Source organism: Nanorana parkeri, unplaced genomic scaffold, assembly GCF_000935625.1.
Source record: "Nanorana parkeri isolate BGI_ZX_2015 unplaced genomic scaffold, ASM93562v1 scaffold154, whole genome shotgun sequence".
NCBI lineage: Eukaryota > Metazoa > Chordata > Amphibia > Anura > Dicroglossidae > Nanorana > Nanorana parkeri.
Window position 1 is genome coordinate 1,550,930 of NW_017306422.1, and position 20,290 is coordinate 1,571,219.

At 39.9% G+C, this 20,290-nt stretch overlaps 1 protein-coding gene across 1 annotated transcript in view; it reads left to right on the forward strand.

Moving 5' to 3' along the window:
• The window catches only part of RARS2 (arginyl-tRNA synthetase 2, mitochondrial), a 28,560-nt gene that overhangs the window by 5,578 nt on the left and 2,692 nt on the right, over window positions 1-20,290 (forward strand). The window contains 16 exon segments of the mRNA XM_018554364.1: window positions 572-655; window positions 2,595-2,692; window positions 3,301-3,356; window positions 3,468-3,551; window positions 6,208-6,284; window positions 6,874-7,032; window positions 7,559-7,665; window positions 7,912-8,007; window positions 8,698-8,758; window positions 10,621-10,691; window positions 12,139-12,263; window positions 14,057-14,124; window positions 15,479-15,509; window positions 15,511-15,544; window positions 15,926-16,000; window positions 19,368-19,431. Coding sequence (XP_018409866.1) covers window positions 572-655; window positions 2,595-2,692; window positions 3,301-3,356; window positions 3,468-3,551; window positions 6,208-6,284; window positions 6,874-7,032; window positions 7,559-7,665; window positions 7,912-8,007; window positions 8,698-8,758; window positions 10,621-10,691; window positions 12,139-12,263; window positions 14,057-14,124; window positions 15,479-15,509; window positions 15,511-15,544; window positions 15,926-16,000; window positions 19,368-19,431 — 1,290 coding nt within the window.

Genomic DNA, 20,290 nt, shown 5'->3' on the forward strand with positions numbered 1-20,290 from the left:
TTTTCTACAGCTCGGATGTGTTTAGACTAATGTTTTATTTTCCTTAAATTGAGACTCTTCTCTGTATTGCTGCCGAAGCTTTGTCTTTTCAGTTGCAGCTTTCCAGCATGGTCATCCTCAACCTGGCCTTTGGAGTACTGCATACGCACACCACTAGATTGGGCATGCGGTTTAGCCTAAAATGACCTTTGTGCACTGGGTTCCTCTTAGTGATTCCCAGGCTCTGTTCTGGTAAAAGGTATCTGCATAGTGCTTTCCAGGTCCAAAACCATTGTGTTGCCTCAGCAATTGCCCACTCTCTGAAGACTGACTTAGTAAGTGGATCAGAACGAGTATAGGGAGCTAACTATAATACTCCATCCAACACGTTTTGTCACTTCGTAACCTGTTTGCGCATAGTTGCCCTGCATTTTTAAAAACTGAAATGACCTGCACTGTATTCTTCCCAGTCATTTATTTACCCAAACGGTTTACAACAAGTGATTGTTTCATGGAACACCTTTTTGACTGAATTGTAGCTTGTTACACATTGTTTTTGTCATAACTAATATGCCAATTCTATGAATTTCAGCTGGCTGCGAACTCTATTATCAGTGAAATAGGTACTGGTCGAGGATCTGTGACCTTCAAAATCAACAGAGAATTATTAACAGAGGTGAGTCTTCTAAGTGGATTAAAAATGGAGGACTAAAGATTTAATGCAGTAATTGTGTTAAAATACAACTCTTTTCTTCCTTCCTCTAACCCCTTTTTAAACGTTTCCCTCCGCCTCTTTGCTTCAACATGATTACCCCATTCTAATTCTATCCTATTGTTATAGTTTCCCTGGTTTAAAGTCCATTTCTGGGCAAACCAAACAACTACCCTTGCAGTACGGCTACCCGCATATTGAAAAGGTAAAGCGCTTGTTTATGCCTAAGGGACCAGAGTAAAGCACTTTTACATACCTGATTCTCACTTCCCCTGCAGTCAACGGTCACCCATCTTTCCCCTGCTCCAGCTGATTATAGATTATGGAACCTGCATTAGATATGATCATATAAGTGAGCCTTAGGTCGCCATAGCAAAGGGGAGAAGAGGCTGCGAGAAACGTTGGAAGCAAAGATCAGGTGAGTAAGATGGCTTTCTACTGTCCCCTAAGCATAATCAAGCACTTGGCCTTTGTAGTGCAGGGGTAGCCCCACTACAAGGCTAGTGTTTTGGGTTGGCTGGAGATGGGCTTTAAATTTAGCAACTGTTTATTTGACAAACAAACTTTTGTATCTTCTCGATACAGACTGATACAGACTCAATACCTGAAGGTATACACAGAATGGTACCCAATAACACACTGTCAAACAGTTGACATGTTTTGAAGAGTCTGGCTTTGTGTCTCTCCACTCTTGAAAGATGGTTGCTGATTTGATTTTACCAACTATGTTACAACTACATATTTATCTTCTGATGTGTTTAATTTATAACTAAAAATACTAGAGCTACATACATGCAGTGGATATCGAAAAGAATCGCCCCCCCTTTTAAAATAATCACATTTTGTTGCTTTGCAGCCTGAAATGAAGACAGACACAGTTTTTGTTTTATCCAGCTGTATTAGTGCAACCTATAACATCCAAGTGAAAGATATAACACCAACATATCGGTGGGGGGGAGGGGGGATCAAAAACAGAATCACTGTTACCCCCTTGTGTCAGTATTTTGTTGCAGCACCTTATGCTTTAATTACAACCTTTAGTCTGTTGGGATATGTCTCTACTAACTTTGCACATCTAGACTTTGCAATGTTTGCTCACTCTTCTTTGCAGAACTGCTCAACTTCATTTAAATTTGATGGTGACCGTTTGTGGACTGCAATCTTCTTCAAGTCTTTCCACATATTTTCGATGGGGTTTAGGTCTGAGCTTTGACTAGGCCATGCAAGGACATTCACCTTTTTTTCTCCTTCAACCACTGTGTGGTCATTTTTTGCTGTGTGCTTTGGGACATTGTCACGTTGGAAGGTAAACCTTCTTCCCATTGACAACTTTCTGGCAGAGAGCAGCCGGTTTTCCCCAAGAATTTGATGGTATTTTGCCCCATCTATTTTTCCTTCTATCCCGATGCAGAGAAACACCCCTATAACAGGATATTACTACCTCCATGCTTTACTGTAGGAATGGTGTTATTTGGATGGTGAGCTGTATTGGATTTCTGCAAGACATATCATTTGGTGTAGAGGCCAAATAATTCAATTTTAGTCTCAACTGACCATATCACCCTTTTCCATGTGACCTCAAAATCTTCATGGTGCGTTGTGGCAAAGCTCAGTCATAACTGCTTGTGGCAAAGCTCAGTCATAACTGCTTGTGGCCTTTCTTGAGGATTGGCTTTTTGTTTTTATTTTAAGGGGGGGGGGGATTCTTTTCTATACTCATTGTATTTAAGAGACTTTTGAAGGTCAATCTAAAATTGATCTAGTAAATTAGGGCTTAGTGGATTTCACACTGTTCTGTATATATATGAAAGCATATCAGCGTAGTTAAAACATAGGTGTCAAAGCTTGAAAACAGTCCCTGTAAGTTGTAATGATTCTTTTTTGATTTATAAATATTTTTCAGACCATTTTAAAAAAAATATACCAAGATGGCTCCCTATATGGAATGAATTCTGAGCTTTTGTCAAACACCCCTAAGGGTCTGACTCTGGTGGAATACAGGTACATTTACTTCACATGCTTATTGTATATCACTTGTATATTTTAATTGCAGGAAACTTGTGCATCCAAATTGTTGTTTAAATCTCATGTCGTTCTTTTTGTTGTAAAATTATATTCTCCCTAGCAATGTTTAAAACAGGCCAAATTAATGGAGCTGGGAAATGTCACAATTTGTAAACTGCATGATATAAATAAATATTTTATTTTCTCCTGACACAGTTGTAAAGTAGCCACAGCTCAAAGCTCGCTCAGGTGATGGACTACAATGTTTAGTTTACGGTACTTATCTGTATTGTGATCACAGTCCATCCTGGGAGCAAGCCCGTAGCTGTGGCTAATTTACAACACACACAGCGACCATGGGGAACAAAAGTAGCCACCCTCCAGAAGGAAGGATGGTGTTGGCACAAATTCAGAGATGATTGGAGGATCTACAGCTGAGTGATACACGAATAAGATACATTTTTGGTAATAGGGTACTTGAATGTATTTTTAAGATTTAACTCCCGAGTTTAGAGTCACTTTAAGGACCGTTTGCCTACTATGTTATCACAATGTGAGTGTTGTGGGACAGATTGAAGTAAGTTGTCTTTTTCTTGCATTTGCAGTTCACCCAATATTGCCAAAAAATTTCATGTTGGACACTTGCGCTCCACAATAATTGGTAAGAGACATCTTGTTTCTTTTCCCATGGAAATGTGTTGAATAAGTTGGCATTTTATCTTCTGCTGCACCAAATGAAGAATGTTTAAACCTGATTACATTTCTTTTCCAGGGAATTTTATTGCTAATCTGAAGGAGGCAGTTGGTTGTAAAGTTATAAGAATGAATTACCTGGGGGACTGGGGCCTTCAGTTTGGTGAGTATTACTAAGCATTTTAAAGCAGCTAGTATAGCATGTGCATGTTTTTAAAGTAACTTTCCACTTTAATTTGAAAGAGCTTCAGACTGTTGTGTCTGATGACATAGAGGTGCAGGCTTCTGTTTTGCTCGTTAATAGGTCACAGACCTATGAACTTTTGCTTATATATCAGCTCCTAGGAACAGTTTTCATTTGTCTTTGTTAATAATTTGAGCAGAAACCAGACATAGGACCTTTTTTAATATAGTATTTCTCATAAAACGGAAGCTTTCCAGTGCCAACACCTATTGAACTTGGCAATCTGTGGCTCCCTGGAGTCGTGTTCTTTCCTTTTTTTTTATTTTTTTTTTATTTTTTTTTTCCCCATTTCATTTTACTTAGTCATAGAGTCTTTCAGCTCTTAGGATTGCAGGGTAAAAATATCATACTTTGTATTACAAGTATAAAGTATGTTAAAGCATGCTTGTGGTGCTTTTCTTAAGTGCAGTGCCAACAAAAAGGTAGCTGGAGGGTCCTTGTACTATAGTTTTCGGGGATGTAATGTAGCAAGGGGGAAACTGGAGGTGTGATAAACTACAATCTCAATAACATTTAGTAATCTAAACATGAGATTGTAGTCCATCACGGGAGCAAGCTTGGAGCGGTTACTACTTTACAACACACACAGGGACCACGGGGGAACAAAAGTAGTCACCCTCCTGATGGAAGGACAGTGTCCGCACCAATTCAGAGATGATGTAGTGGACCTACAACCGAGTGATAAACAAATGAGGTACATGCATACATTTTTAGGATTTAACTCCAGAGTTTAGTGTCACTTTAACATTAATAGTGGGGCACCTCCAGTATCCTCCTTACTACATTACATCCCCGAACACTAGTACAAGGACCCTACAGCTACCTTTTTGTTAGCACGGCACTAGTCCCCCTCAACACTATACTATTTGTCATACTATTATTTGGTAAGGCCACTCATCACAGTGATGGACCTGTTGTAGGATACATAAGGTTAGCGGTGCAAGTCCAGAGCCAGTGACCAAGAAGTTGGTTGGTACTTTTACAATGAGTTTCAGAAATTCAAGGGTGCTGTGCAGGGGATGAGACAGCCACCTGGAAATGCCTACCATTTACTTAAAAAAAAAACCTTTAGATACTATTTTGACCATATGTACACATTAAGCCCTTCGTGACTGACACCCCTCGCCGGACACCGCCGCCGTGCTTCCCGGGCTCCGTTGCCCCTCATACGGACCCGGGACCGGCGTCCTTGGTGACCGCGGGGAGCTGGGGAGGAGGTCGACGAACTTCGTTCATCAATCCTCTCGCCGTTCTATGGGACCGGGAGCGATGCAGATTGCATCACTTCCGGTCCCTGGGCTGTCAGTTCTGGGCTCCTGCAGCCCAGCTATAAGCTATTGATGTGCGATCTATAAGCTATTGATGTGCGACCCAGTGTAAAGGTGACACTGGGGGTCTTTTGGACCCCCCAGCATCACCTTAAAGAGTACCTGTCACCACCATCTGCTATCACATGGGGGGGCTTGTAAGCCCCCCCATGTGATAGCAGTCAAAGTAAAAAAAAAACAGTTTTTAAAATTAAAATCAAAATAAATCTAATAATGATAATAAAAAAATGTTTAAAGTCCCCCGCGAGCACGCGCGTCGCCACGTAAACACGCGTCGGGTGCGCCTACGCATGAAAACGACGAACGCGCTACACATGTTGGGTATCGCCGCGCACGCCGGAGTGAGAGCAATAATTCTAGGGCCAGTATTTTGGGGTATCTCTAAATTGATGACCTGTGGGGGCTTTTAAAGCGTCTTCTGTGGACTTTTTGGGGCACTGCAGTTTTTCGCCATTTCACGGACGCACGCAATTTGTAAACTGGGCATGTTGGGTATCGTTTTACTCGTTGTAACCTCATCTTTTATATTTCATTTAAAAAAAATTGGTATTTTGGGGCATTTAATTAAATTTATCACAAAATTTTGGGGTTTAATAAGGAGTTGCGCTAATATTGCGCAACATAAAAATTTGCAAATACGACCATTATATTGTATAGGGTCTTGGCATTCATAAAATATATAATGTGTGGGGGTTTTAAGTAATTTTCAGGCCTAAAATGTGGAATATAACATGGGTGCAAAAAATGAAAAAAAGGCCTCAGTCATGAAGGGGTTAAAGGATAACTATCATCACAATAAGATTCACCACTCCCTGATGTGAGCCTATACTCAAATTTAAAAGCATAAGGCTATGTTAACAGTGTTGCAGAACTGTTAGGGAGTAATAGAAGGATTCAAATACTTCGTCTTCTCAGAGAATACAATGCCCCAGGCTCTCTGCTGCCTATGTGTGGAGGCTAGGCATTTTTGGTGTTGTCTTTTATCCTTCCTTCAGCAAATAGAACCTTTTACACATCCAAATGCATTGCTGCAACTGCATACAGTTCACTACAGTTTTTGAACAGGAGTACATATAGAAGCATATCTGCTAGAACAAAAATGTGTTGCGTACCTTAGTGACCAATTATATTGCCCCTATTGCTTTTATAAATTTACATATTGGGCTTGTCAACTGCATCAGATTACTGTGGGTACCTGTAAGTCTTCCAAATATACTAAACCTCTCTTATAAACATGTTTTTTCCAGGCTTAGTAGGTGCTGGATTCAGCAAGTATGGATCTGATGAGAAACTTAGAGCTAATCCTTTACAACACCTTTTTGAGGTAAGTTGCAGTTACAAAAAAATCAAAGCTAGTCTTAAGTTGTCCATATACACCAGGCCAATTTGTGTTTGGGTAGGAGTACAGCCAGTGGTGTCTGTGGGTACCTTGTAGACATGAGATCACTGCCTGGTCCTGCCGCAAGCCAAAAGAGTAAAAAAAACATCTGCCATGAAGAGATATATTATTTATATATTTCTGCTGTAGATGTCTCCACGTATATCCTTATTTATCTGCTGAACATACTTAGGCGGTGCATAATTCTCACAATATACAAGGATCTGATAAAAGCAGCTTTTGGTCCTCAGGAAGAGGAAATATAGGCATTAATCAGCGACAGCACCACATGCTAATTTTACCACATGAGATTTTTTGAATTTGTTACTTCTGAAATATAAATGATATATTTACTGGTGTGATTTAGCTAATCACCAAATTTAAGATACATGCATTTGTGTGGCTTGGGAGAACAGCTAGTATTTGCTTTCCCTTAAGCCACATATTAACTGGCTGAAAGAACTAATGTTTGCCTTTTTTTTCGACTCAGAGAAGAAAATGAATAAAAGATAACTCACAAATTTTACCTACCTAGGTGTACGTGAAAGCCAATGCAGCAGCAAATAAAGATGAAGATATGAAGTCGTCTGCACAGGATTTTATGCAGAGACTTGAGAATGGACATCCACAGGCTCTTTCCCTGTGGACACAATTCAGAGATCTGAGCATTGAGGAATATACCAAAGTATATAAAGTAAGCTTCACAAGTGGATTAGCGAGGTCTAAAACTGAGAACAAATTATTGTACAAAATGCTCCTGCAGTACCTTGCATCCAGTTACTTCATTTTTTTACCTGTTATAAAGAGAGAGAGAGAGAGAGAGAGAGAGATATATATATCCTGCTGACTCTTCCTCCCGTCCATGTCTCAGTATGGGCATTCAGTAACCTGAACAAGAGGAAAAGTGAATGGACTACAAGTGTGGTGATTTCACTGCACTTGTATTCCATTGACAACTACAAGACCCTCTGCCGTGGTGGCTGCTGGGACTTCTCCATTCACAGATCCTCTCAAAGGATCTGTGAATGTATGACACAGCCATGTGGGCAATTGAATACAAACTTGGGGGGAGAAGAATCCCGCAATTCAGGTAAGTTGAGGCAAGGTGGAGAGTTTGCAAACTGACTATGTTTCATGTTACACCCTAAATATGTATGGAACATGGTCAGAATTTAAAAAAATATGCCCCTTACAATGTATGTTTTCCTGCCTATTTTCAGCGTCTTGGGGTGCAGTTTGATGAATACTCTGGTGAATCTTTTTACAATAAGAAGGCACAAGATGTTCTGAAGTTGCTTAAAGAGAAAGGAATTCTAAAGACAACAGGGTAAGCCGTTCTCTGTCCGGTTATCTATCAGCAGTCAGTGCATTGCACAATAGCCTATCTCCAGATTTGTGTATATGTTACAATGGTGTACTTCTCAATCCTAATGCATATATTACAATGGAAAGTTCTCAGTTCTAGTGCATATGTTATAATGGCATTAATATGGGAACTTGTATATCTTTGCAGTTTCTGGAAGTGCAGAAAGTGATACAAAAAATAATCATTCTTATTTTTTTTCTTTTGCAGCGACGGTAAAGGAGTGGTGGATCTTTCAGAGCAAGGGGATGTTTCCACCTTTTCTACTGTGATGCGTAGTGATGGGACATCTTTGTATATTACAAGGTGTGATCATTGATTTGACGAATTGCTGTGCTTGCTATTCTTTGTGCAAAATGTTGAATTATAAAGTACTATGAGGTTGCTAATGCATTTTTCATAGATTAAGCCATTAGAAGAACCATCATAAAACCTGGAAGCATTAAAGATTGTAGAGAACACATTTGCTTTGTTAAAAATGCATTTTTTATTTTTTTTGTATCTTTTCTTTTTTTCTTTTCTTACCGAAACCCCAATATTGAATTTCATGCAAATGGCGAAATACACAGATTAAGTACCCATATGGGGGTGTTTTTACCTGCCAAAGGATTTGTAGTTCTGTCCATCGAGTATGGAGAGTTGCACAGCTCTGCCTCAACATCTGGCACAGTTAAAAGATCAATTTTTGTGCTGCAGTTAAATAATGATTACAGGTCTTGCCCCTCTCCCTCCCTGTGACCGCACAGTGGATGGAGAAGCAGTAGACTGATGAGGTTATCTCTAAGACCGCACATTACACTGTCTACCCACTGAACCACTCGCACCACAAAAGCTCTCATGTTAAAACCGAGCGTATTTTGCATACAGACCAGCGTGAACAAGTCCTTAGAAATATAAATCATGTGCAACTTCTAACAATATAATTCTCCCTAGTTTTCTTTCACAAGTTTTAAACATCTTATTCACTTATTTCTATTTACTTGTGTTTTCTCCTAGGGACATTGCAGCTGCACTTGATCGCATGGAGAAATCTAACTTTAATGAAATGATCTACGTGGTACGGAGTTACATTTCTTTAGAAACATGCAGGTTTTATGTCTGGGCTCTTATAAATGTTACTACTAGTGTTCTATCTAAATGATACTAATCTAGGATGATCATGTCAGTGACATTGTATCTGCTTGTGTTTATTATTATTATTATTATTATTATTGTGGATTTACTGTGACTATTTGCAATAACTGTTCCCAGACTTGACAGTATGCTGTTATGATTAATAATACTGATGACATCCACTAGACATAAATGTAAGACATGAAAGAGATGGTAATAAGCCAAAGAAAATATTGCTAAAAGCTCTCATGTTATTACTTTACTGCAAACATGTACTTGTATTTCTTGGTATCAGATGCCTAATACTGAAGCTGGCCATAAGCGAATAGATTTTTTGTTTTTGTTCCGCCTGCTGTCTGACTGAAAAGAATCTAAACGATTCCATTCATGCTAAACAACGTGGATGAAGAACCTTCCCGCTGCGATTATTGTATTCTGACAACTGGCTCCCACAGGCTGCTATCATGGTTCGGTCGTAACCTTTCCGCCTGACTCCTTCCATTGAGTGGTCGACTTTTGTCGAGTCTGCAGGGCAACGCACTGCAATTTCAGCCAATTCCTGTGAATTATAACCGTATGTGGCCAACTTTAGGCCTGCGGTGATATCGCATTGTTATAACCACTGCAGGCCCAGACTTTCAGCCTCTCTTCAGGTAACGTACAAGGGCTGGCAGTTGGTCATGACCACTTTAACCTGCTGCATCTGCGGGTTGCCGTCTCCAGACGGCAATTTTTTTCTGCTCGCGCGCGCCCCCTAGCGGGCACGCACGGGCAGAAAAGACCCGATCAATGCACACACCCGGTACCGGGTGTCACACATATATTAAATTATTAAACGGAACAAAAACGTCATATATACATCATATCAGTCCTTAGATGTTTTTAGGCAAAGAACATTTCCTGCAGGTACAGAAAATGTCTGATCTTGCCAGGAATGCATTTAAAAGAGAACTATGGAGTAAGTGTTTTCTCCCCATAGTTCTCTTTAGGGTCACGGGAGAATATATACTAGCGTCCTCCCATGAACCAAAGCTCAGTATATGGCAAGCTACAGCTCGCGGTATACTGAGACCGCCGCAGCCAGGACCGATCCCGACAATGCTGTCGAGATCCACCCAGCTTCCTGAATGACAGCTGGCTCTGCCTGTCTAGAGGCTGAGCCAGCTTTGCCCGTACCCTACCCCATCCGTTCCTCCACTCAGCGCTGGAGGATCGGAAAGGGGAGGGGGAATCCTTGCGGGGAGCGGTGACTGACAGGCATCACTATCTGCAGGGAGATGATCGGAAAGGGAGCAAATGCATTCCATCGCTCGCTCACTTCTCGATCTATTGAGCTGACGTGACAGCTTCTTTGTCACACGTCCGCTCCAACTATGAGGCTGAGTGATTTTCACTCAACTCATAGTTCTCGTTTAACTGTTACTTCCTGTGAGCTTAACTGGAAGCATGGAACAATGTTATCCCCCTGCTGAAACTATTGATCTCCCCATCCCACATGCGATGGCATGAACAAAAGCAGACGAGTTCAGCCTGGGTGGCAATCATGACTGCCTCCATAGATGCAGTAGTGGAGTGAGTGTAGCCACCCACGGACAGGAGGTGTGCTGTTCATAGGAATACCGGCCGAAAATAAAGGACAAAAGCCTGAAAAAGAGAAAACGAATGAGAGAAAACATTCAATTTTTATGATAAAGGAAAGGCTTAAATGTTCTTTTTTTTTTTTTTTGCATAAGCAGACTAAACTAACCACAACAGATGTAAATATTTTGAATTTAACTTCCTTCTTCTTTTTTTCCCTCTTTTAAGACAGACAAAAGTCAACAAACACATTTTGAACATTTGTTTAAAATATTGGAGATCCTTGGGAAAGTAGGCAAGTAAGCATAACATTATCCAGATGCTTCTTCCCCAGGCTTATATATTGGAACCATTGGTAACTATAGGTTGCACAGATACCCATGTAATATCACTAAATTACTCCCTACAAGGTTGCAACAACTGCATCCATTGTCTATAGCTGTGATTTGTGTATCGTTATATATTTTAAATAGTGCAGTTGAGTGTTCATTTTGACAGCAAATTTCATTTTAGTCTTTTAACAAATGTTTATTTTGTAGTCGTATTTTAGTCATCTGAATAATTTTAGTTTTAGTTGACTAAAGTCTAATGGGTTTATTTTTAGTGTAATGCATTTAAGCAATTCTCTAGCGTTTCCAAACTCATTTCATGATATCTTCCTGGCGTAAACGTCTATTAACCTGTTATTACATATGGAAACAAACTAATGTTAGCTTAAAGTCCATTTCCACCTTTGTAAGTGATTAGCATTTATTGTGGTAATAAAGAGATTATGTATACATGTGCATGACTCGCATCGCAGGTGTTAATTTTTTATGAAGGGTTTTTTTTAGACCTGAAGCGGATATACACATTTGCTTGCATAGCATAGAGATAGTTATTTCCATGCGCATATGGGCATGCTTACCTTTGCATGAATTTCAGGATGAGTAATCTTCAAATCTTCGCTGTAACTTTGTTGTGTTTTTTACTGGTGATTGTCGCGCCACATGGTTTACAAAGAATCTTCTTCTCGTCAGCATTAAATGTAAATGCATCCATACATCTTCTCTTTCTCCCTGCTGACATGATATCTCCTGTACAGTTTGTGGCTATGCAGCAAGTGCTGTAAGCTGGTGTCCCACTGGGTAGTTCAGTATGCTGAATTGTGCACATCTGCCTACTGCCAGGAAAAGGAAGAGCTTAGGGAACCGGAAATTGTCATGCAATCGTCTGTCCAATTTTCGTTCGCCGAAAATTAGCCGAATTTTAGTCCCGTTAACTGCTCTAGTATTTCGTTTCCTTTTCATCACAGAAAAACAGCCAAATGACGGAAACCCCCCCCCCAAATATATTGTCAATGAAATGAACACTGATGCAGTGATGTGTACAAATTCCTTAAGTGTCTCTATTTTAAATAGACTTTACATAATATATTATCAATAACCTCTTAAGCACACTGCTTACCCCAGAAATTGCAGGCATCTGAAAAAACTCATAGGGAGGTTTGGTGTCCAAGTTATTTGTGCCTTTATACTTTTACACTTGTTCCATTAACAATGTGGACCAGTTACAGGAAGTTTGGAAATGCAGCTTTCACATTGTGATTGGTGGTGGTCGAATGTACATAAGCACATTAGGAGAAACATTTTGAAGATGCGTAATACATGAAGTCCAATTGTTACTCTGTCAAATAATGGCTTCAGGCTTATGAACTTTTCCAATTTGCATCTTTTGTAATATTGCTTTTCTGCTAATTTTTCTTAGTTGTCAACATGTTAAATTTGGCCGTGTACAGGGAATGCAGACAAGAAAGGGAGATGTGATCTTTCTGGAGGACGTTTTGGATGAAGCCCGTTCTAGAATGCTCCAAAATATGGCAAATAGTGAAAGTATGTCCCCAAAGTCTTTAAGTGAATTGTGATGTTTGCACTGGTTTTGTTATGTTAAAGTGTCAGTAAACCCCCCCCCCCCCCCTTCATCCCCTAAAAACCTGAAATACAACATTCCTAATGATTTTTGTAACCTCTCTGTGCACTTTTATGAAAACTTTCTGCCAGTCGATAGCTCCTCCTTTTTCTCTGTGGCATCGGTCTGCAGTTTCGTAGAGCCTATGCAGCATTGCCACCACAATGCACATTCTCCCCTTGCTGTGGGAAGTAATTATCCTAGCCACCCATGTAAGCATAGCCCAGGTTGAGGGAGGTGTGTGGGTCTGGGCTCAGCTGCAGAACATCACATGTCCTGGTGACGTTGCGTCAGCTTTTCCAGGCCCTCCACCCCAGGCCATGCAGAGCAAAGTGAAGCTGTCAGTCAAGCATCTGATCCACTCTGCAGGCAGCAACGCTTGACTGACCGCACCATGTGACTCTGCATGGCTGGGGGCCATTCACCTGAAAAAGCATGAAAAGCATGTGAGGTGCTACTGCTTAACCCACTCCCTGACTCTGGCCATGAAAAGAAAAGTGGTAATGTGACCATAAAATAAGGACTTTATTACATTTTTTTAAAAGTCTTTTTTTTTTTTTAGCTGCTGGTAGTGCGCACTATTCTTTGGGTGTGTTGTTTAGTCTGGGTTCACCACTTTAAAGTTACAGTAACGGGCCTAATGAAAGATAGTGGGTTGCACATGTTGTAATGGAAGAAACATTTTTAAAGTGAACTGAAAGCGATCTTAATATTTCTAGTGAGAGAACTGATGTAGCAGGTTCATATGAGGAATCTCCCAATGTCTGCACTAGTCTCCATGTATTGATCAGACTTATTGAAAAAGAATATAGCTCTGCCTCCTACATCAATCAATCGATCAATGAAGCTGACTGTCATAGTGATTTGCCAATAGAAAGGTGCAGATGGATTCAAGGTCTAGGACCAGGGTCTTTGAATTACATTGACAATATGGCTGCCATTATTTTATCACTGTTAATCTGCAATTATGAAATATACACCTGCATTAAAGAGACCCTGTCACCAACCCAAAACACTTCAGGTAAAAGCATAGAAAAATCAAGTATTTGAAATGCATACTTGCAGTGTTTTTTCTTTTCCATAAATGGTTTTTATTCCCCTGCAATGTGCCCTTTTAAACATGCTAGATTTGACTACTTCAGAAAGAATTGATTCCTTAGCACAGCCGCCACCCTCATATACATCATATCCCTCTCCTCTTCTGGGAGTGTCTAATGACTCTGTGCTGGCCCAGCATCTCTTCACCTCCCTCCCATAATCTTTTACGTATCTGACAGGGGAGAAGCAAAGGGGAATACTATAAAGTGTCACTTGCATGACAGGTCTGAGCAGCAGTCTCAGAGCTTTTTGATGTCTACCCAAGGGAGGCTTTTCACAGTAAATAAGATGTATAACCTATGTTGAATGCACATCAAATCCTGTAGGAAGGTTTTTGTTGAAATTAATAGTCTGGTAACAGGGTCTCTTTAAAGTGTCAGAGATATGCTGGCAGTGTGGCCTATAGCAGCCAGACTCCCATTCAGGCTCTAGAATCTTGAGAGCAGCATTTATTTGGGTAACTGTTTTTATGTTCCACAAGCATAGGGTCTATTGTCATTGTCATGCAGTCATTTATAAAACCAGGTACCCTATCATAGACAAGTATGGAAATAACAGTTTGTTGAATCGAATTTACAGTAGCAGAAATCTCTAAATACTTAAGCTCTTATTTTTACAGCAAGTAAAACAACTGAAGACCCTGCTGACACCGCTGAAAAGATTGGGATTGCAGCTCTAATTGTACAGGTACAGCACCCCACAAGATATATTTTGTAATTGATTCCATTGGAAATATGCAGTTGTAGAAATGATACCAATTTCTTAAAGGTATTCCTTGCTCTGCGTTCAATATTATGCCTTGAATTGTAAACAGGAAATACAGGCCTCCTACTTTGGTAACATTTGCACCCCGTCCCCTTGTTGGTTATCTGGAAACACCTTTTGCTGTCAGTTTGTATTTCAGAAAATGACACACACTTTGTATGATTTTTTTTGCTTTCTCTTAAATATGGAACATTTGACTTTTTATGGAGAATGTATACATTTCATTTATTTTCAGATGAACTTGAAAAAAAGATCAGCTTCATGCAAATATGTGTGTCTTTTAGGTATTATTGTAAAAATACCTGTAGACCGGTCCATGAAGCCTCTCTCCCCCTCCGCTGCAGTGGTCTAAGGTCTGTGAGTACTTGCGTTCTATACACCGTGTATAGGACGTGAGAAATCTGATGAACATACCCATGTTGCAGCAAAGGAGGAGAGAGGCTGGAGGGAGCGCTGTCACAGCCAGCTGGCTCAGGGGATCAGGCGAATATAACTGTTAATTTCCTCCCTAGACCAAAATGAGCACTTAAAGTGACACTCAACTCAGGCTTTAAACCTTAAAATGGCATTCGGGTACCCTAACTATATACAATAATGTATCTTATGTGCTGTAGATCTTCAATTGTTCCCCATGATCCCTGTGTGTGTTGTAAAGTAGCCACCGCTCCAAGTTCACTCCTTTGATGGAAAATATCTTCAATACAAATTAGTCAACTCTTTTAGTCCATAACAAGAGTAACTTTGGAGTGGTGGCTACTTTAAAACACACACGGGGGCCATGGGGAACAAAAGTAGCCACCCTCCAGAAGGAAGGACAGTGTCGGCACCACTTCAGAGATGATTTGAGGATCTTCAGCCGAGTGATACACAAATAAGATACATTTTTGTTAATAGTTGGGGAACTTGAATGTTTGTTTTTTTTAACGTTTACATTCTGAGTTTTAGTGTCACTTTAACCTTTACAGTATGGGTGTAGCCCCACTGCAAGGGTTCATTTAAAAAAAAAAAAACTTCCTGGGAGTTCTGCTTTAGGAACGTTTTAAGTGATTTCTACCAATACACTTCAGATGAATTTCTCTTCTGTTCATTCATCTTTTGAATTGTATTTAGTCCCAGTGTGCACGAGGGTGACTAGAATTAGAATTTTGAACCCCTTCCTGATGACATCTGCAGTTCAAAATTACTTCCATCGTTCATTCATTGTTCTTTTAGTCAGTGCTGAACACTCCTTTTTAAAGCTCTGTAAGTCAAAATGTATATGTTTTTTACATTTCAGGATCTGAAGGGCCCACTTTTGTCAGATTACCAATTCTGTAATATTCACCCTGCGGCAACTGCTCAGGTATTTCTTTTCCAATTTATGGGTGAATCACACATGTTGTGATTTTAACAATAGATGTCAGATCACTTATACAAGTGATCTGTAAGATGTGTGATTTACTTACAAAAATATTGAAGTGACGGCTTGTTTAGTTGTATACTTGGTGTATTAATACATTTCACAATGCCTTTTCATTAGTTTGGTCCTCCCACTTTCCATTATTGAGAAAGAAGGCTTTTGTCATTGTGTATTGAATAGCGGTTATTGACTTATAACTCTTAATAGAATTTGGAATGTCTTTTTTTGCATAAGGGTACAATTTTTGGAACATGCTTAGATCTTCCATTGTCTGCTGTTGTGTTTTTTTATTTTTTGTTCTTAACGCAAGTTCTTGTTACATAGATATGATGAAGTCATTCATAAGACACTGAAGGACCTTCAGCCAAGATACTTGGTTTCTTTCCTCATGGGCCTTGGGTAATTATACAGTAAACAACCATAATGTATCTTCGTATACTGTCAGCTATTGTTATATTCAAGAGTAAGCCATCCTGCACTGTTCCCTTTAGGAAGGCAGTCCCGGTAACTTAAGAGCAGAGGCCAAACTGCATTTTTTATTGTAGAAAAATCCACTACATGGAAAGTCCTGTATTGTAGCAACATGGGAAATCCCAGTGACGTCTCTGTCATCCCTCAGTGCCTGCAGTCACAGGTCACTGCAATAGCTAATATTTGAGAAGAACAGTAAAACAACATTTTAAGTGATTTGATTTCTGTAGATATAGATAAATGGACTGCATCCATGCCCTGGTGAAGAAGGGTTCAAGTATTTTGATGGAGTTTCTTACAAATATAAGACAGAATAGACATAAAATCAAAATATCAAGAATTGGGTCCACTTCAAGGAGCTAATACAAAAAGCATTTACACAATTACATGTAGAAAATTTACAGATACAGTGGATTGTCTTTCATGTGCAGGGCAGCACAGTGGCATAGCGGTTAGCGCTTTTGCCTTGTAGCACTGGGGGTCCCTGGTTCAAATCCCGGCCAGGTCACTATCTACAAGGAGTTTGTATGTTCTCCCTGTGCTTATATGGGTTTCCTCCGGGTACTCAGGTTTCCTCCCACACTCCAAAGACATGCTGGAAGGTTATTTGGCTCCTGTCTAAATTGGCCCATGTATGTATGCATGTCAGATAGGGACCTTAAATTGTAAGCTCCTTGATGGCAGGGACTGATGCGCATGTGTACTGCGTAAAGCGGCGCTGTATAAATACCAATAATAAAAAAAGTAGAGGAGATACTAAAAGATCAGCATAGAATGTGTATAGGTATCCGTCCATCAGTATTCCACAAACATTGGAAGGTATTATGATCGGGAAGGACCGTGCAACATAAATCTGGGATTAGGAAATCGATAATGGACAATATGGGAATCCTGAAGCGGCAGGATAAGTTTATTAAAACTATACTTCCCATTAGCCTCCTGTTTCTATCAAACAAATCACAGGCTCTGGATGATATTCACACTTATTGAAATTCATGCAACCTACAGTATCATTCAGCAGACTGTTCCATGTTGACTAACACAGTTTGATCTTCAGCGTTTGTTTTTGATAAAAGTAACACAGCTGATCAAGGAATGCGGCTGCGAAATCTCACAAACCAGAAAGTCCTCCAAAACCTGTAAAGAGAACAGAAAGCAAGTGTCTCCACCTCGTGAAAAAGTGACAATTTTAATAACTAACTTATTATACTCGCATGTAGCAATCGATTGTAAATGGATCAAAGGAACCCATAAGAGCCTCACATCCCATGGATAAGCATTTAAACGATACATTCATGCAAGGTGCTCTGAGGAAGCGGGCATGTCCACAGAAACTTGTCCGCTCATCACAGGAGACTCAGCAGCTGGTGGGTTCGGCTGTCAGTCACCTTGCATGAATGTATTGTTTTACTGCTTATCTATGAGATGTGATGCAGAGGCTGTTATGGGATCGTTTGATGCTTTCGCAATTGATTGTTACATGTAAGTATAACAAGTTACTTCTTAAAATTGTCTGTACAGACTTTATGCAAAATGTAGGCCTTTGCTCACTAAGCTTTTTCCAGGTACGCCTTCCTGTGAGGTGACGTCCAATGCATCTTACAATTTGCTCTGTACTGATTAAAGGCTGTAATGGACATTGGTCATAGCAACAGAAATATTATGCACAATTATCTAGCCAATATACAATCATCGAGAAGCTTTACTCTGAAAAATGTTAAATTGCCAGCATGACCATTTTGTGGCAGAAGAGACTTTGTATGTCTTTTCTGGCCCAAAAAAATCTTCTTACCCTATTTTCTTTTATGACATGCACAGTGCAGTATACACTCCCAGCATCTGTTAGATGCCAAAGGGCGTATCCTAGAGCCAGGACATTATAACTTCATTATGCAAGAGTGGGAGCTGCATAATCATGGGCTGCCCTATAAACAGAGAAGGACGTTGGCTGGAGGAGAAGAGTCCGCGAAGATGGCACTTGTGGCTCCAAAGCGACACATCTATTATTGCATAGAACCAGTAAAAAGTCACTCGCACTCCAAAGCGATGCCTAGTCAATCTCTTTATTGACTATGGTAGTGTAACATCTCAAAGCGACGTTTCGGAACCAAGCGGTCCCTTCTTCAGACAAACAAACAGAAAATGTTTGCCTGAAGAAGGGACCGCTTGGTTTCCGAAATGTCCCTTTGAGATGTTGCACTACCATAGTCGATAAAGAGATTGACTAGGCGTCGCTTTGGAGTGCGAGTGACTTTTTACTGGCTCTATGAGATTTGCAGAGGCATCTGCTGTCGCTACTGTACTCACCCTGTTTTGTTGGGATCTTCCGGTCAGGAGTGCGATGGGACATATCGAAGCCTAATATCTATTATTGCAGGTGCTTCAATGCTCCTCTTTTTAGTAGTTACATTTATGTATTCAAAAGTTTTTATTATTTTTCATTGAGGCATATACAATGACCATCTACATACTACAATGTAACAAAACAACCTAAAACAAAAAATCAAAAAGACAGTCTTCAGGATTCCTTATTGTTCCATCTCCAGTATCTGGTCTCAATTGTCGACACAAGCTTACCGTTTTTTAAGTATGGCTACCCCTTTTGATTTATCTGCCGCATTCGCTAAATAGTATTGAGTATAGTGCTTATGTATAAAAGATGGATTATAGCTATGAGGGAAATGCGTTTCTTGAAGGAGGAGCACATCTATTTTTTGGGAATGGTAGTGGTTGAAAGCCACTCGCATTTTCACGGGCGCATTCAGGCCTTGAACGTCATGCGTTGCTATACGAATACGAGATTCACCTAAAGACATAGTGTCCAGCTTTCTCTGTCTGCCTATTTGGATCTTCCACCCAGTACGCATATGACCGGGAGGTCTAGTAGTTACATTTATGTTTGCTAAAATCCATTCGGCTAGCCTTCTAGCTGATTAAAAGGTAAAAATAAAATAAACATAGGTAAACTTGCATTTGCCAAAAAAAAGCTTCTACGTTTATATGGCTGGGCCACAGAACTTGCTGCAGGAACTTTAAACATTTTTCTTGTTTAGCCAGTGAAAAAGAACTCCTGTGATCAGCCTAAAGACTGAGTCATTATATTCCATCCAGTCAGAGTTCTCCTCTCAGCAGTCTGTGTAAACCTTTCTATTTGTTGCTCAGCAATGACTTACAGACGTATGCATTCAGTTACTCTTTTTCTTGTATCATTTTTTTTTTTTAGTTTGCAGGATAATGCTTCTATTGCCCTGAACTATGTTTTAGTTTTACTGCATGATGGTTTTTCTTTTTACAGCCATTTGGTCAACGTGGCCCATCACTCACTTCATGTTAAAGGAAGCAGTCCAGATGTGGCACATGTAAGTTTTCAAACCTATCACTTATTTACTGAACTGTCAGCTAATACATGTCATGGAAATAAAGCCCTGTATGGGGGGAGTATTGAAAAATAGAAAGTAGTAGTGCATGGAGATGGTCGCTCTGCAATCTAATCATTTCCCTGTACTTTAACAAATACAAATGTAAAAGGATGCCCCAGGATGAGAGTGTACAAGGAGTGCATTTAACCCTTTCGCTGCCACGCCCTCTGGAAAGCTTCTAATCTCAGCTGGCCTCACCATTTTTGCAATTTTTCCCATTGTTTTGATTTTCTGTCGCTAGCGTTTGTTAGAGACCCCCCCCCAAACTGTATATTTTCTGAAAGCACAGCACTGGTAGAAAAAAAAAGGTGCTACTAATTTTGATGTAGGTCCTGCGATAATTGCGCAAATGTTTGTCAATCAATATTAAACTGATTCAAATACACAATTCAGTTGATAAAAGCATCAAATTCCATATCCATGCACACACAAAAAATACTTTTCCAACTAAATCTAAAAGATAAAACTATTGAGATAATAAAATATTTGTAAATTTTAAATTGCGCCTTTTTGCAAAATTGTAAAAAAAAAGTAACACAAAACTAAATAAGCGACTTGTGTTAAAAAATCGTTTGTGCACTGTGATGATAAAGGCTTACATTTAATCGCAACACAGCGTATCACAACACACGGCCACAGTTAAATGAATGTTATTTTAAAAAGAAAAAAACCCAGCACTGAGATGATTTCTAACAATGCAGCCCATGTGCATGGCGTACACCGCAATATGGTGCACAGGTAGGTTCTTTGTGGGGAGGGGGGGTTGTTTTTGTTCCCCTTTTTTTTTGGAGGGGGGGGG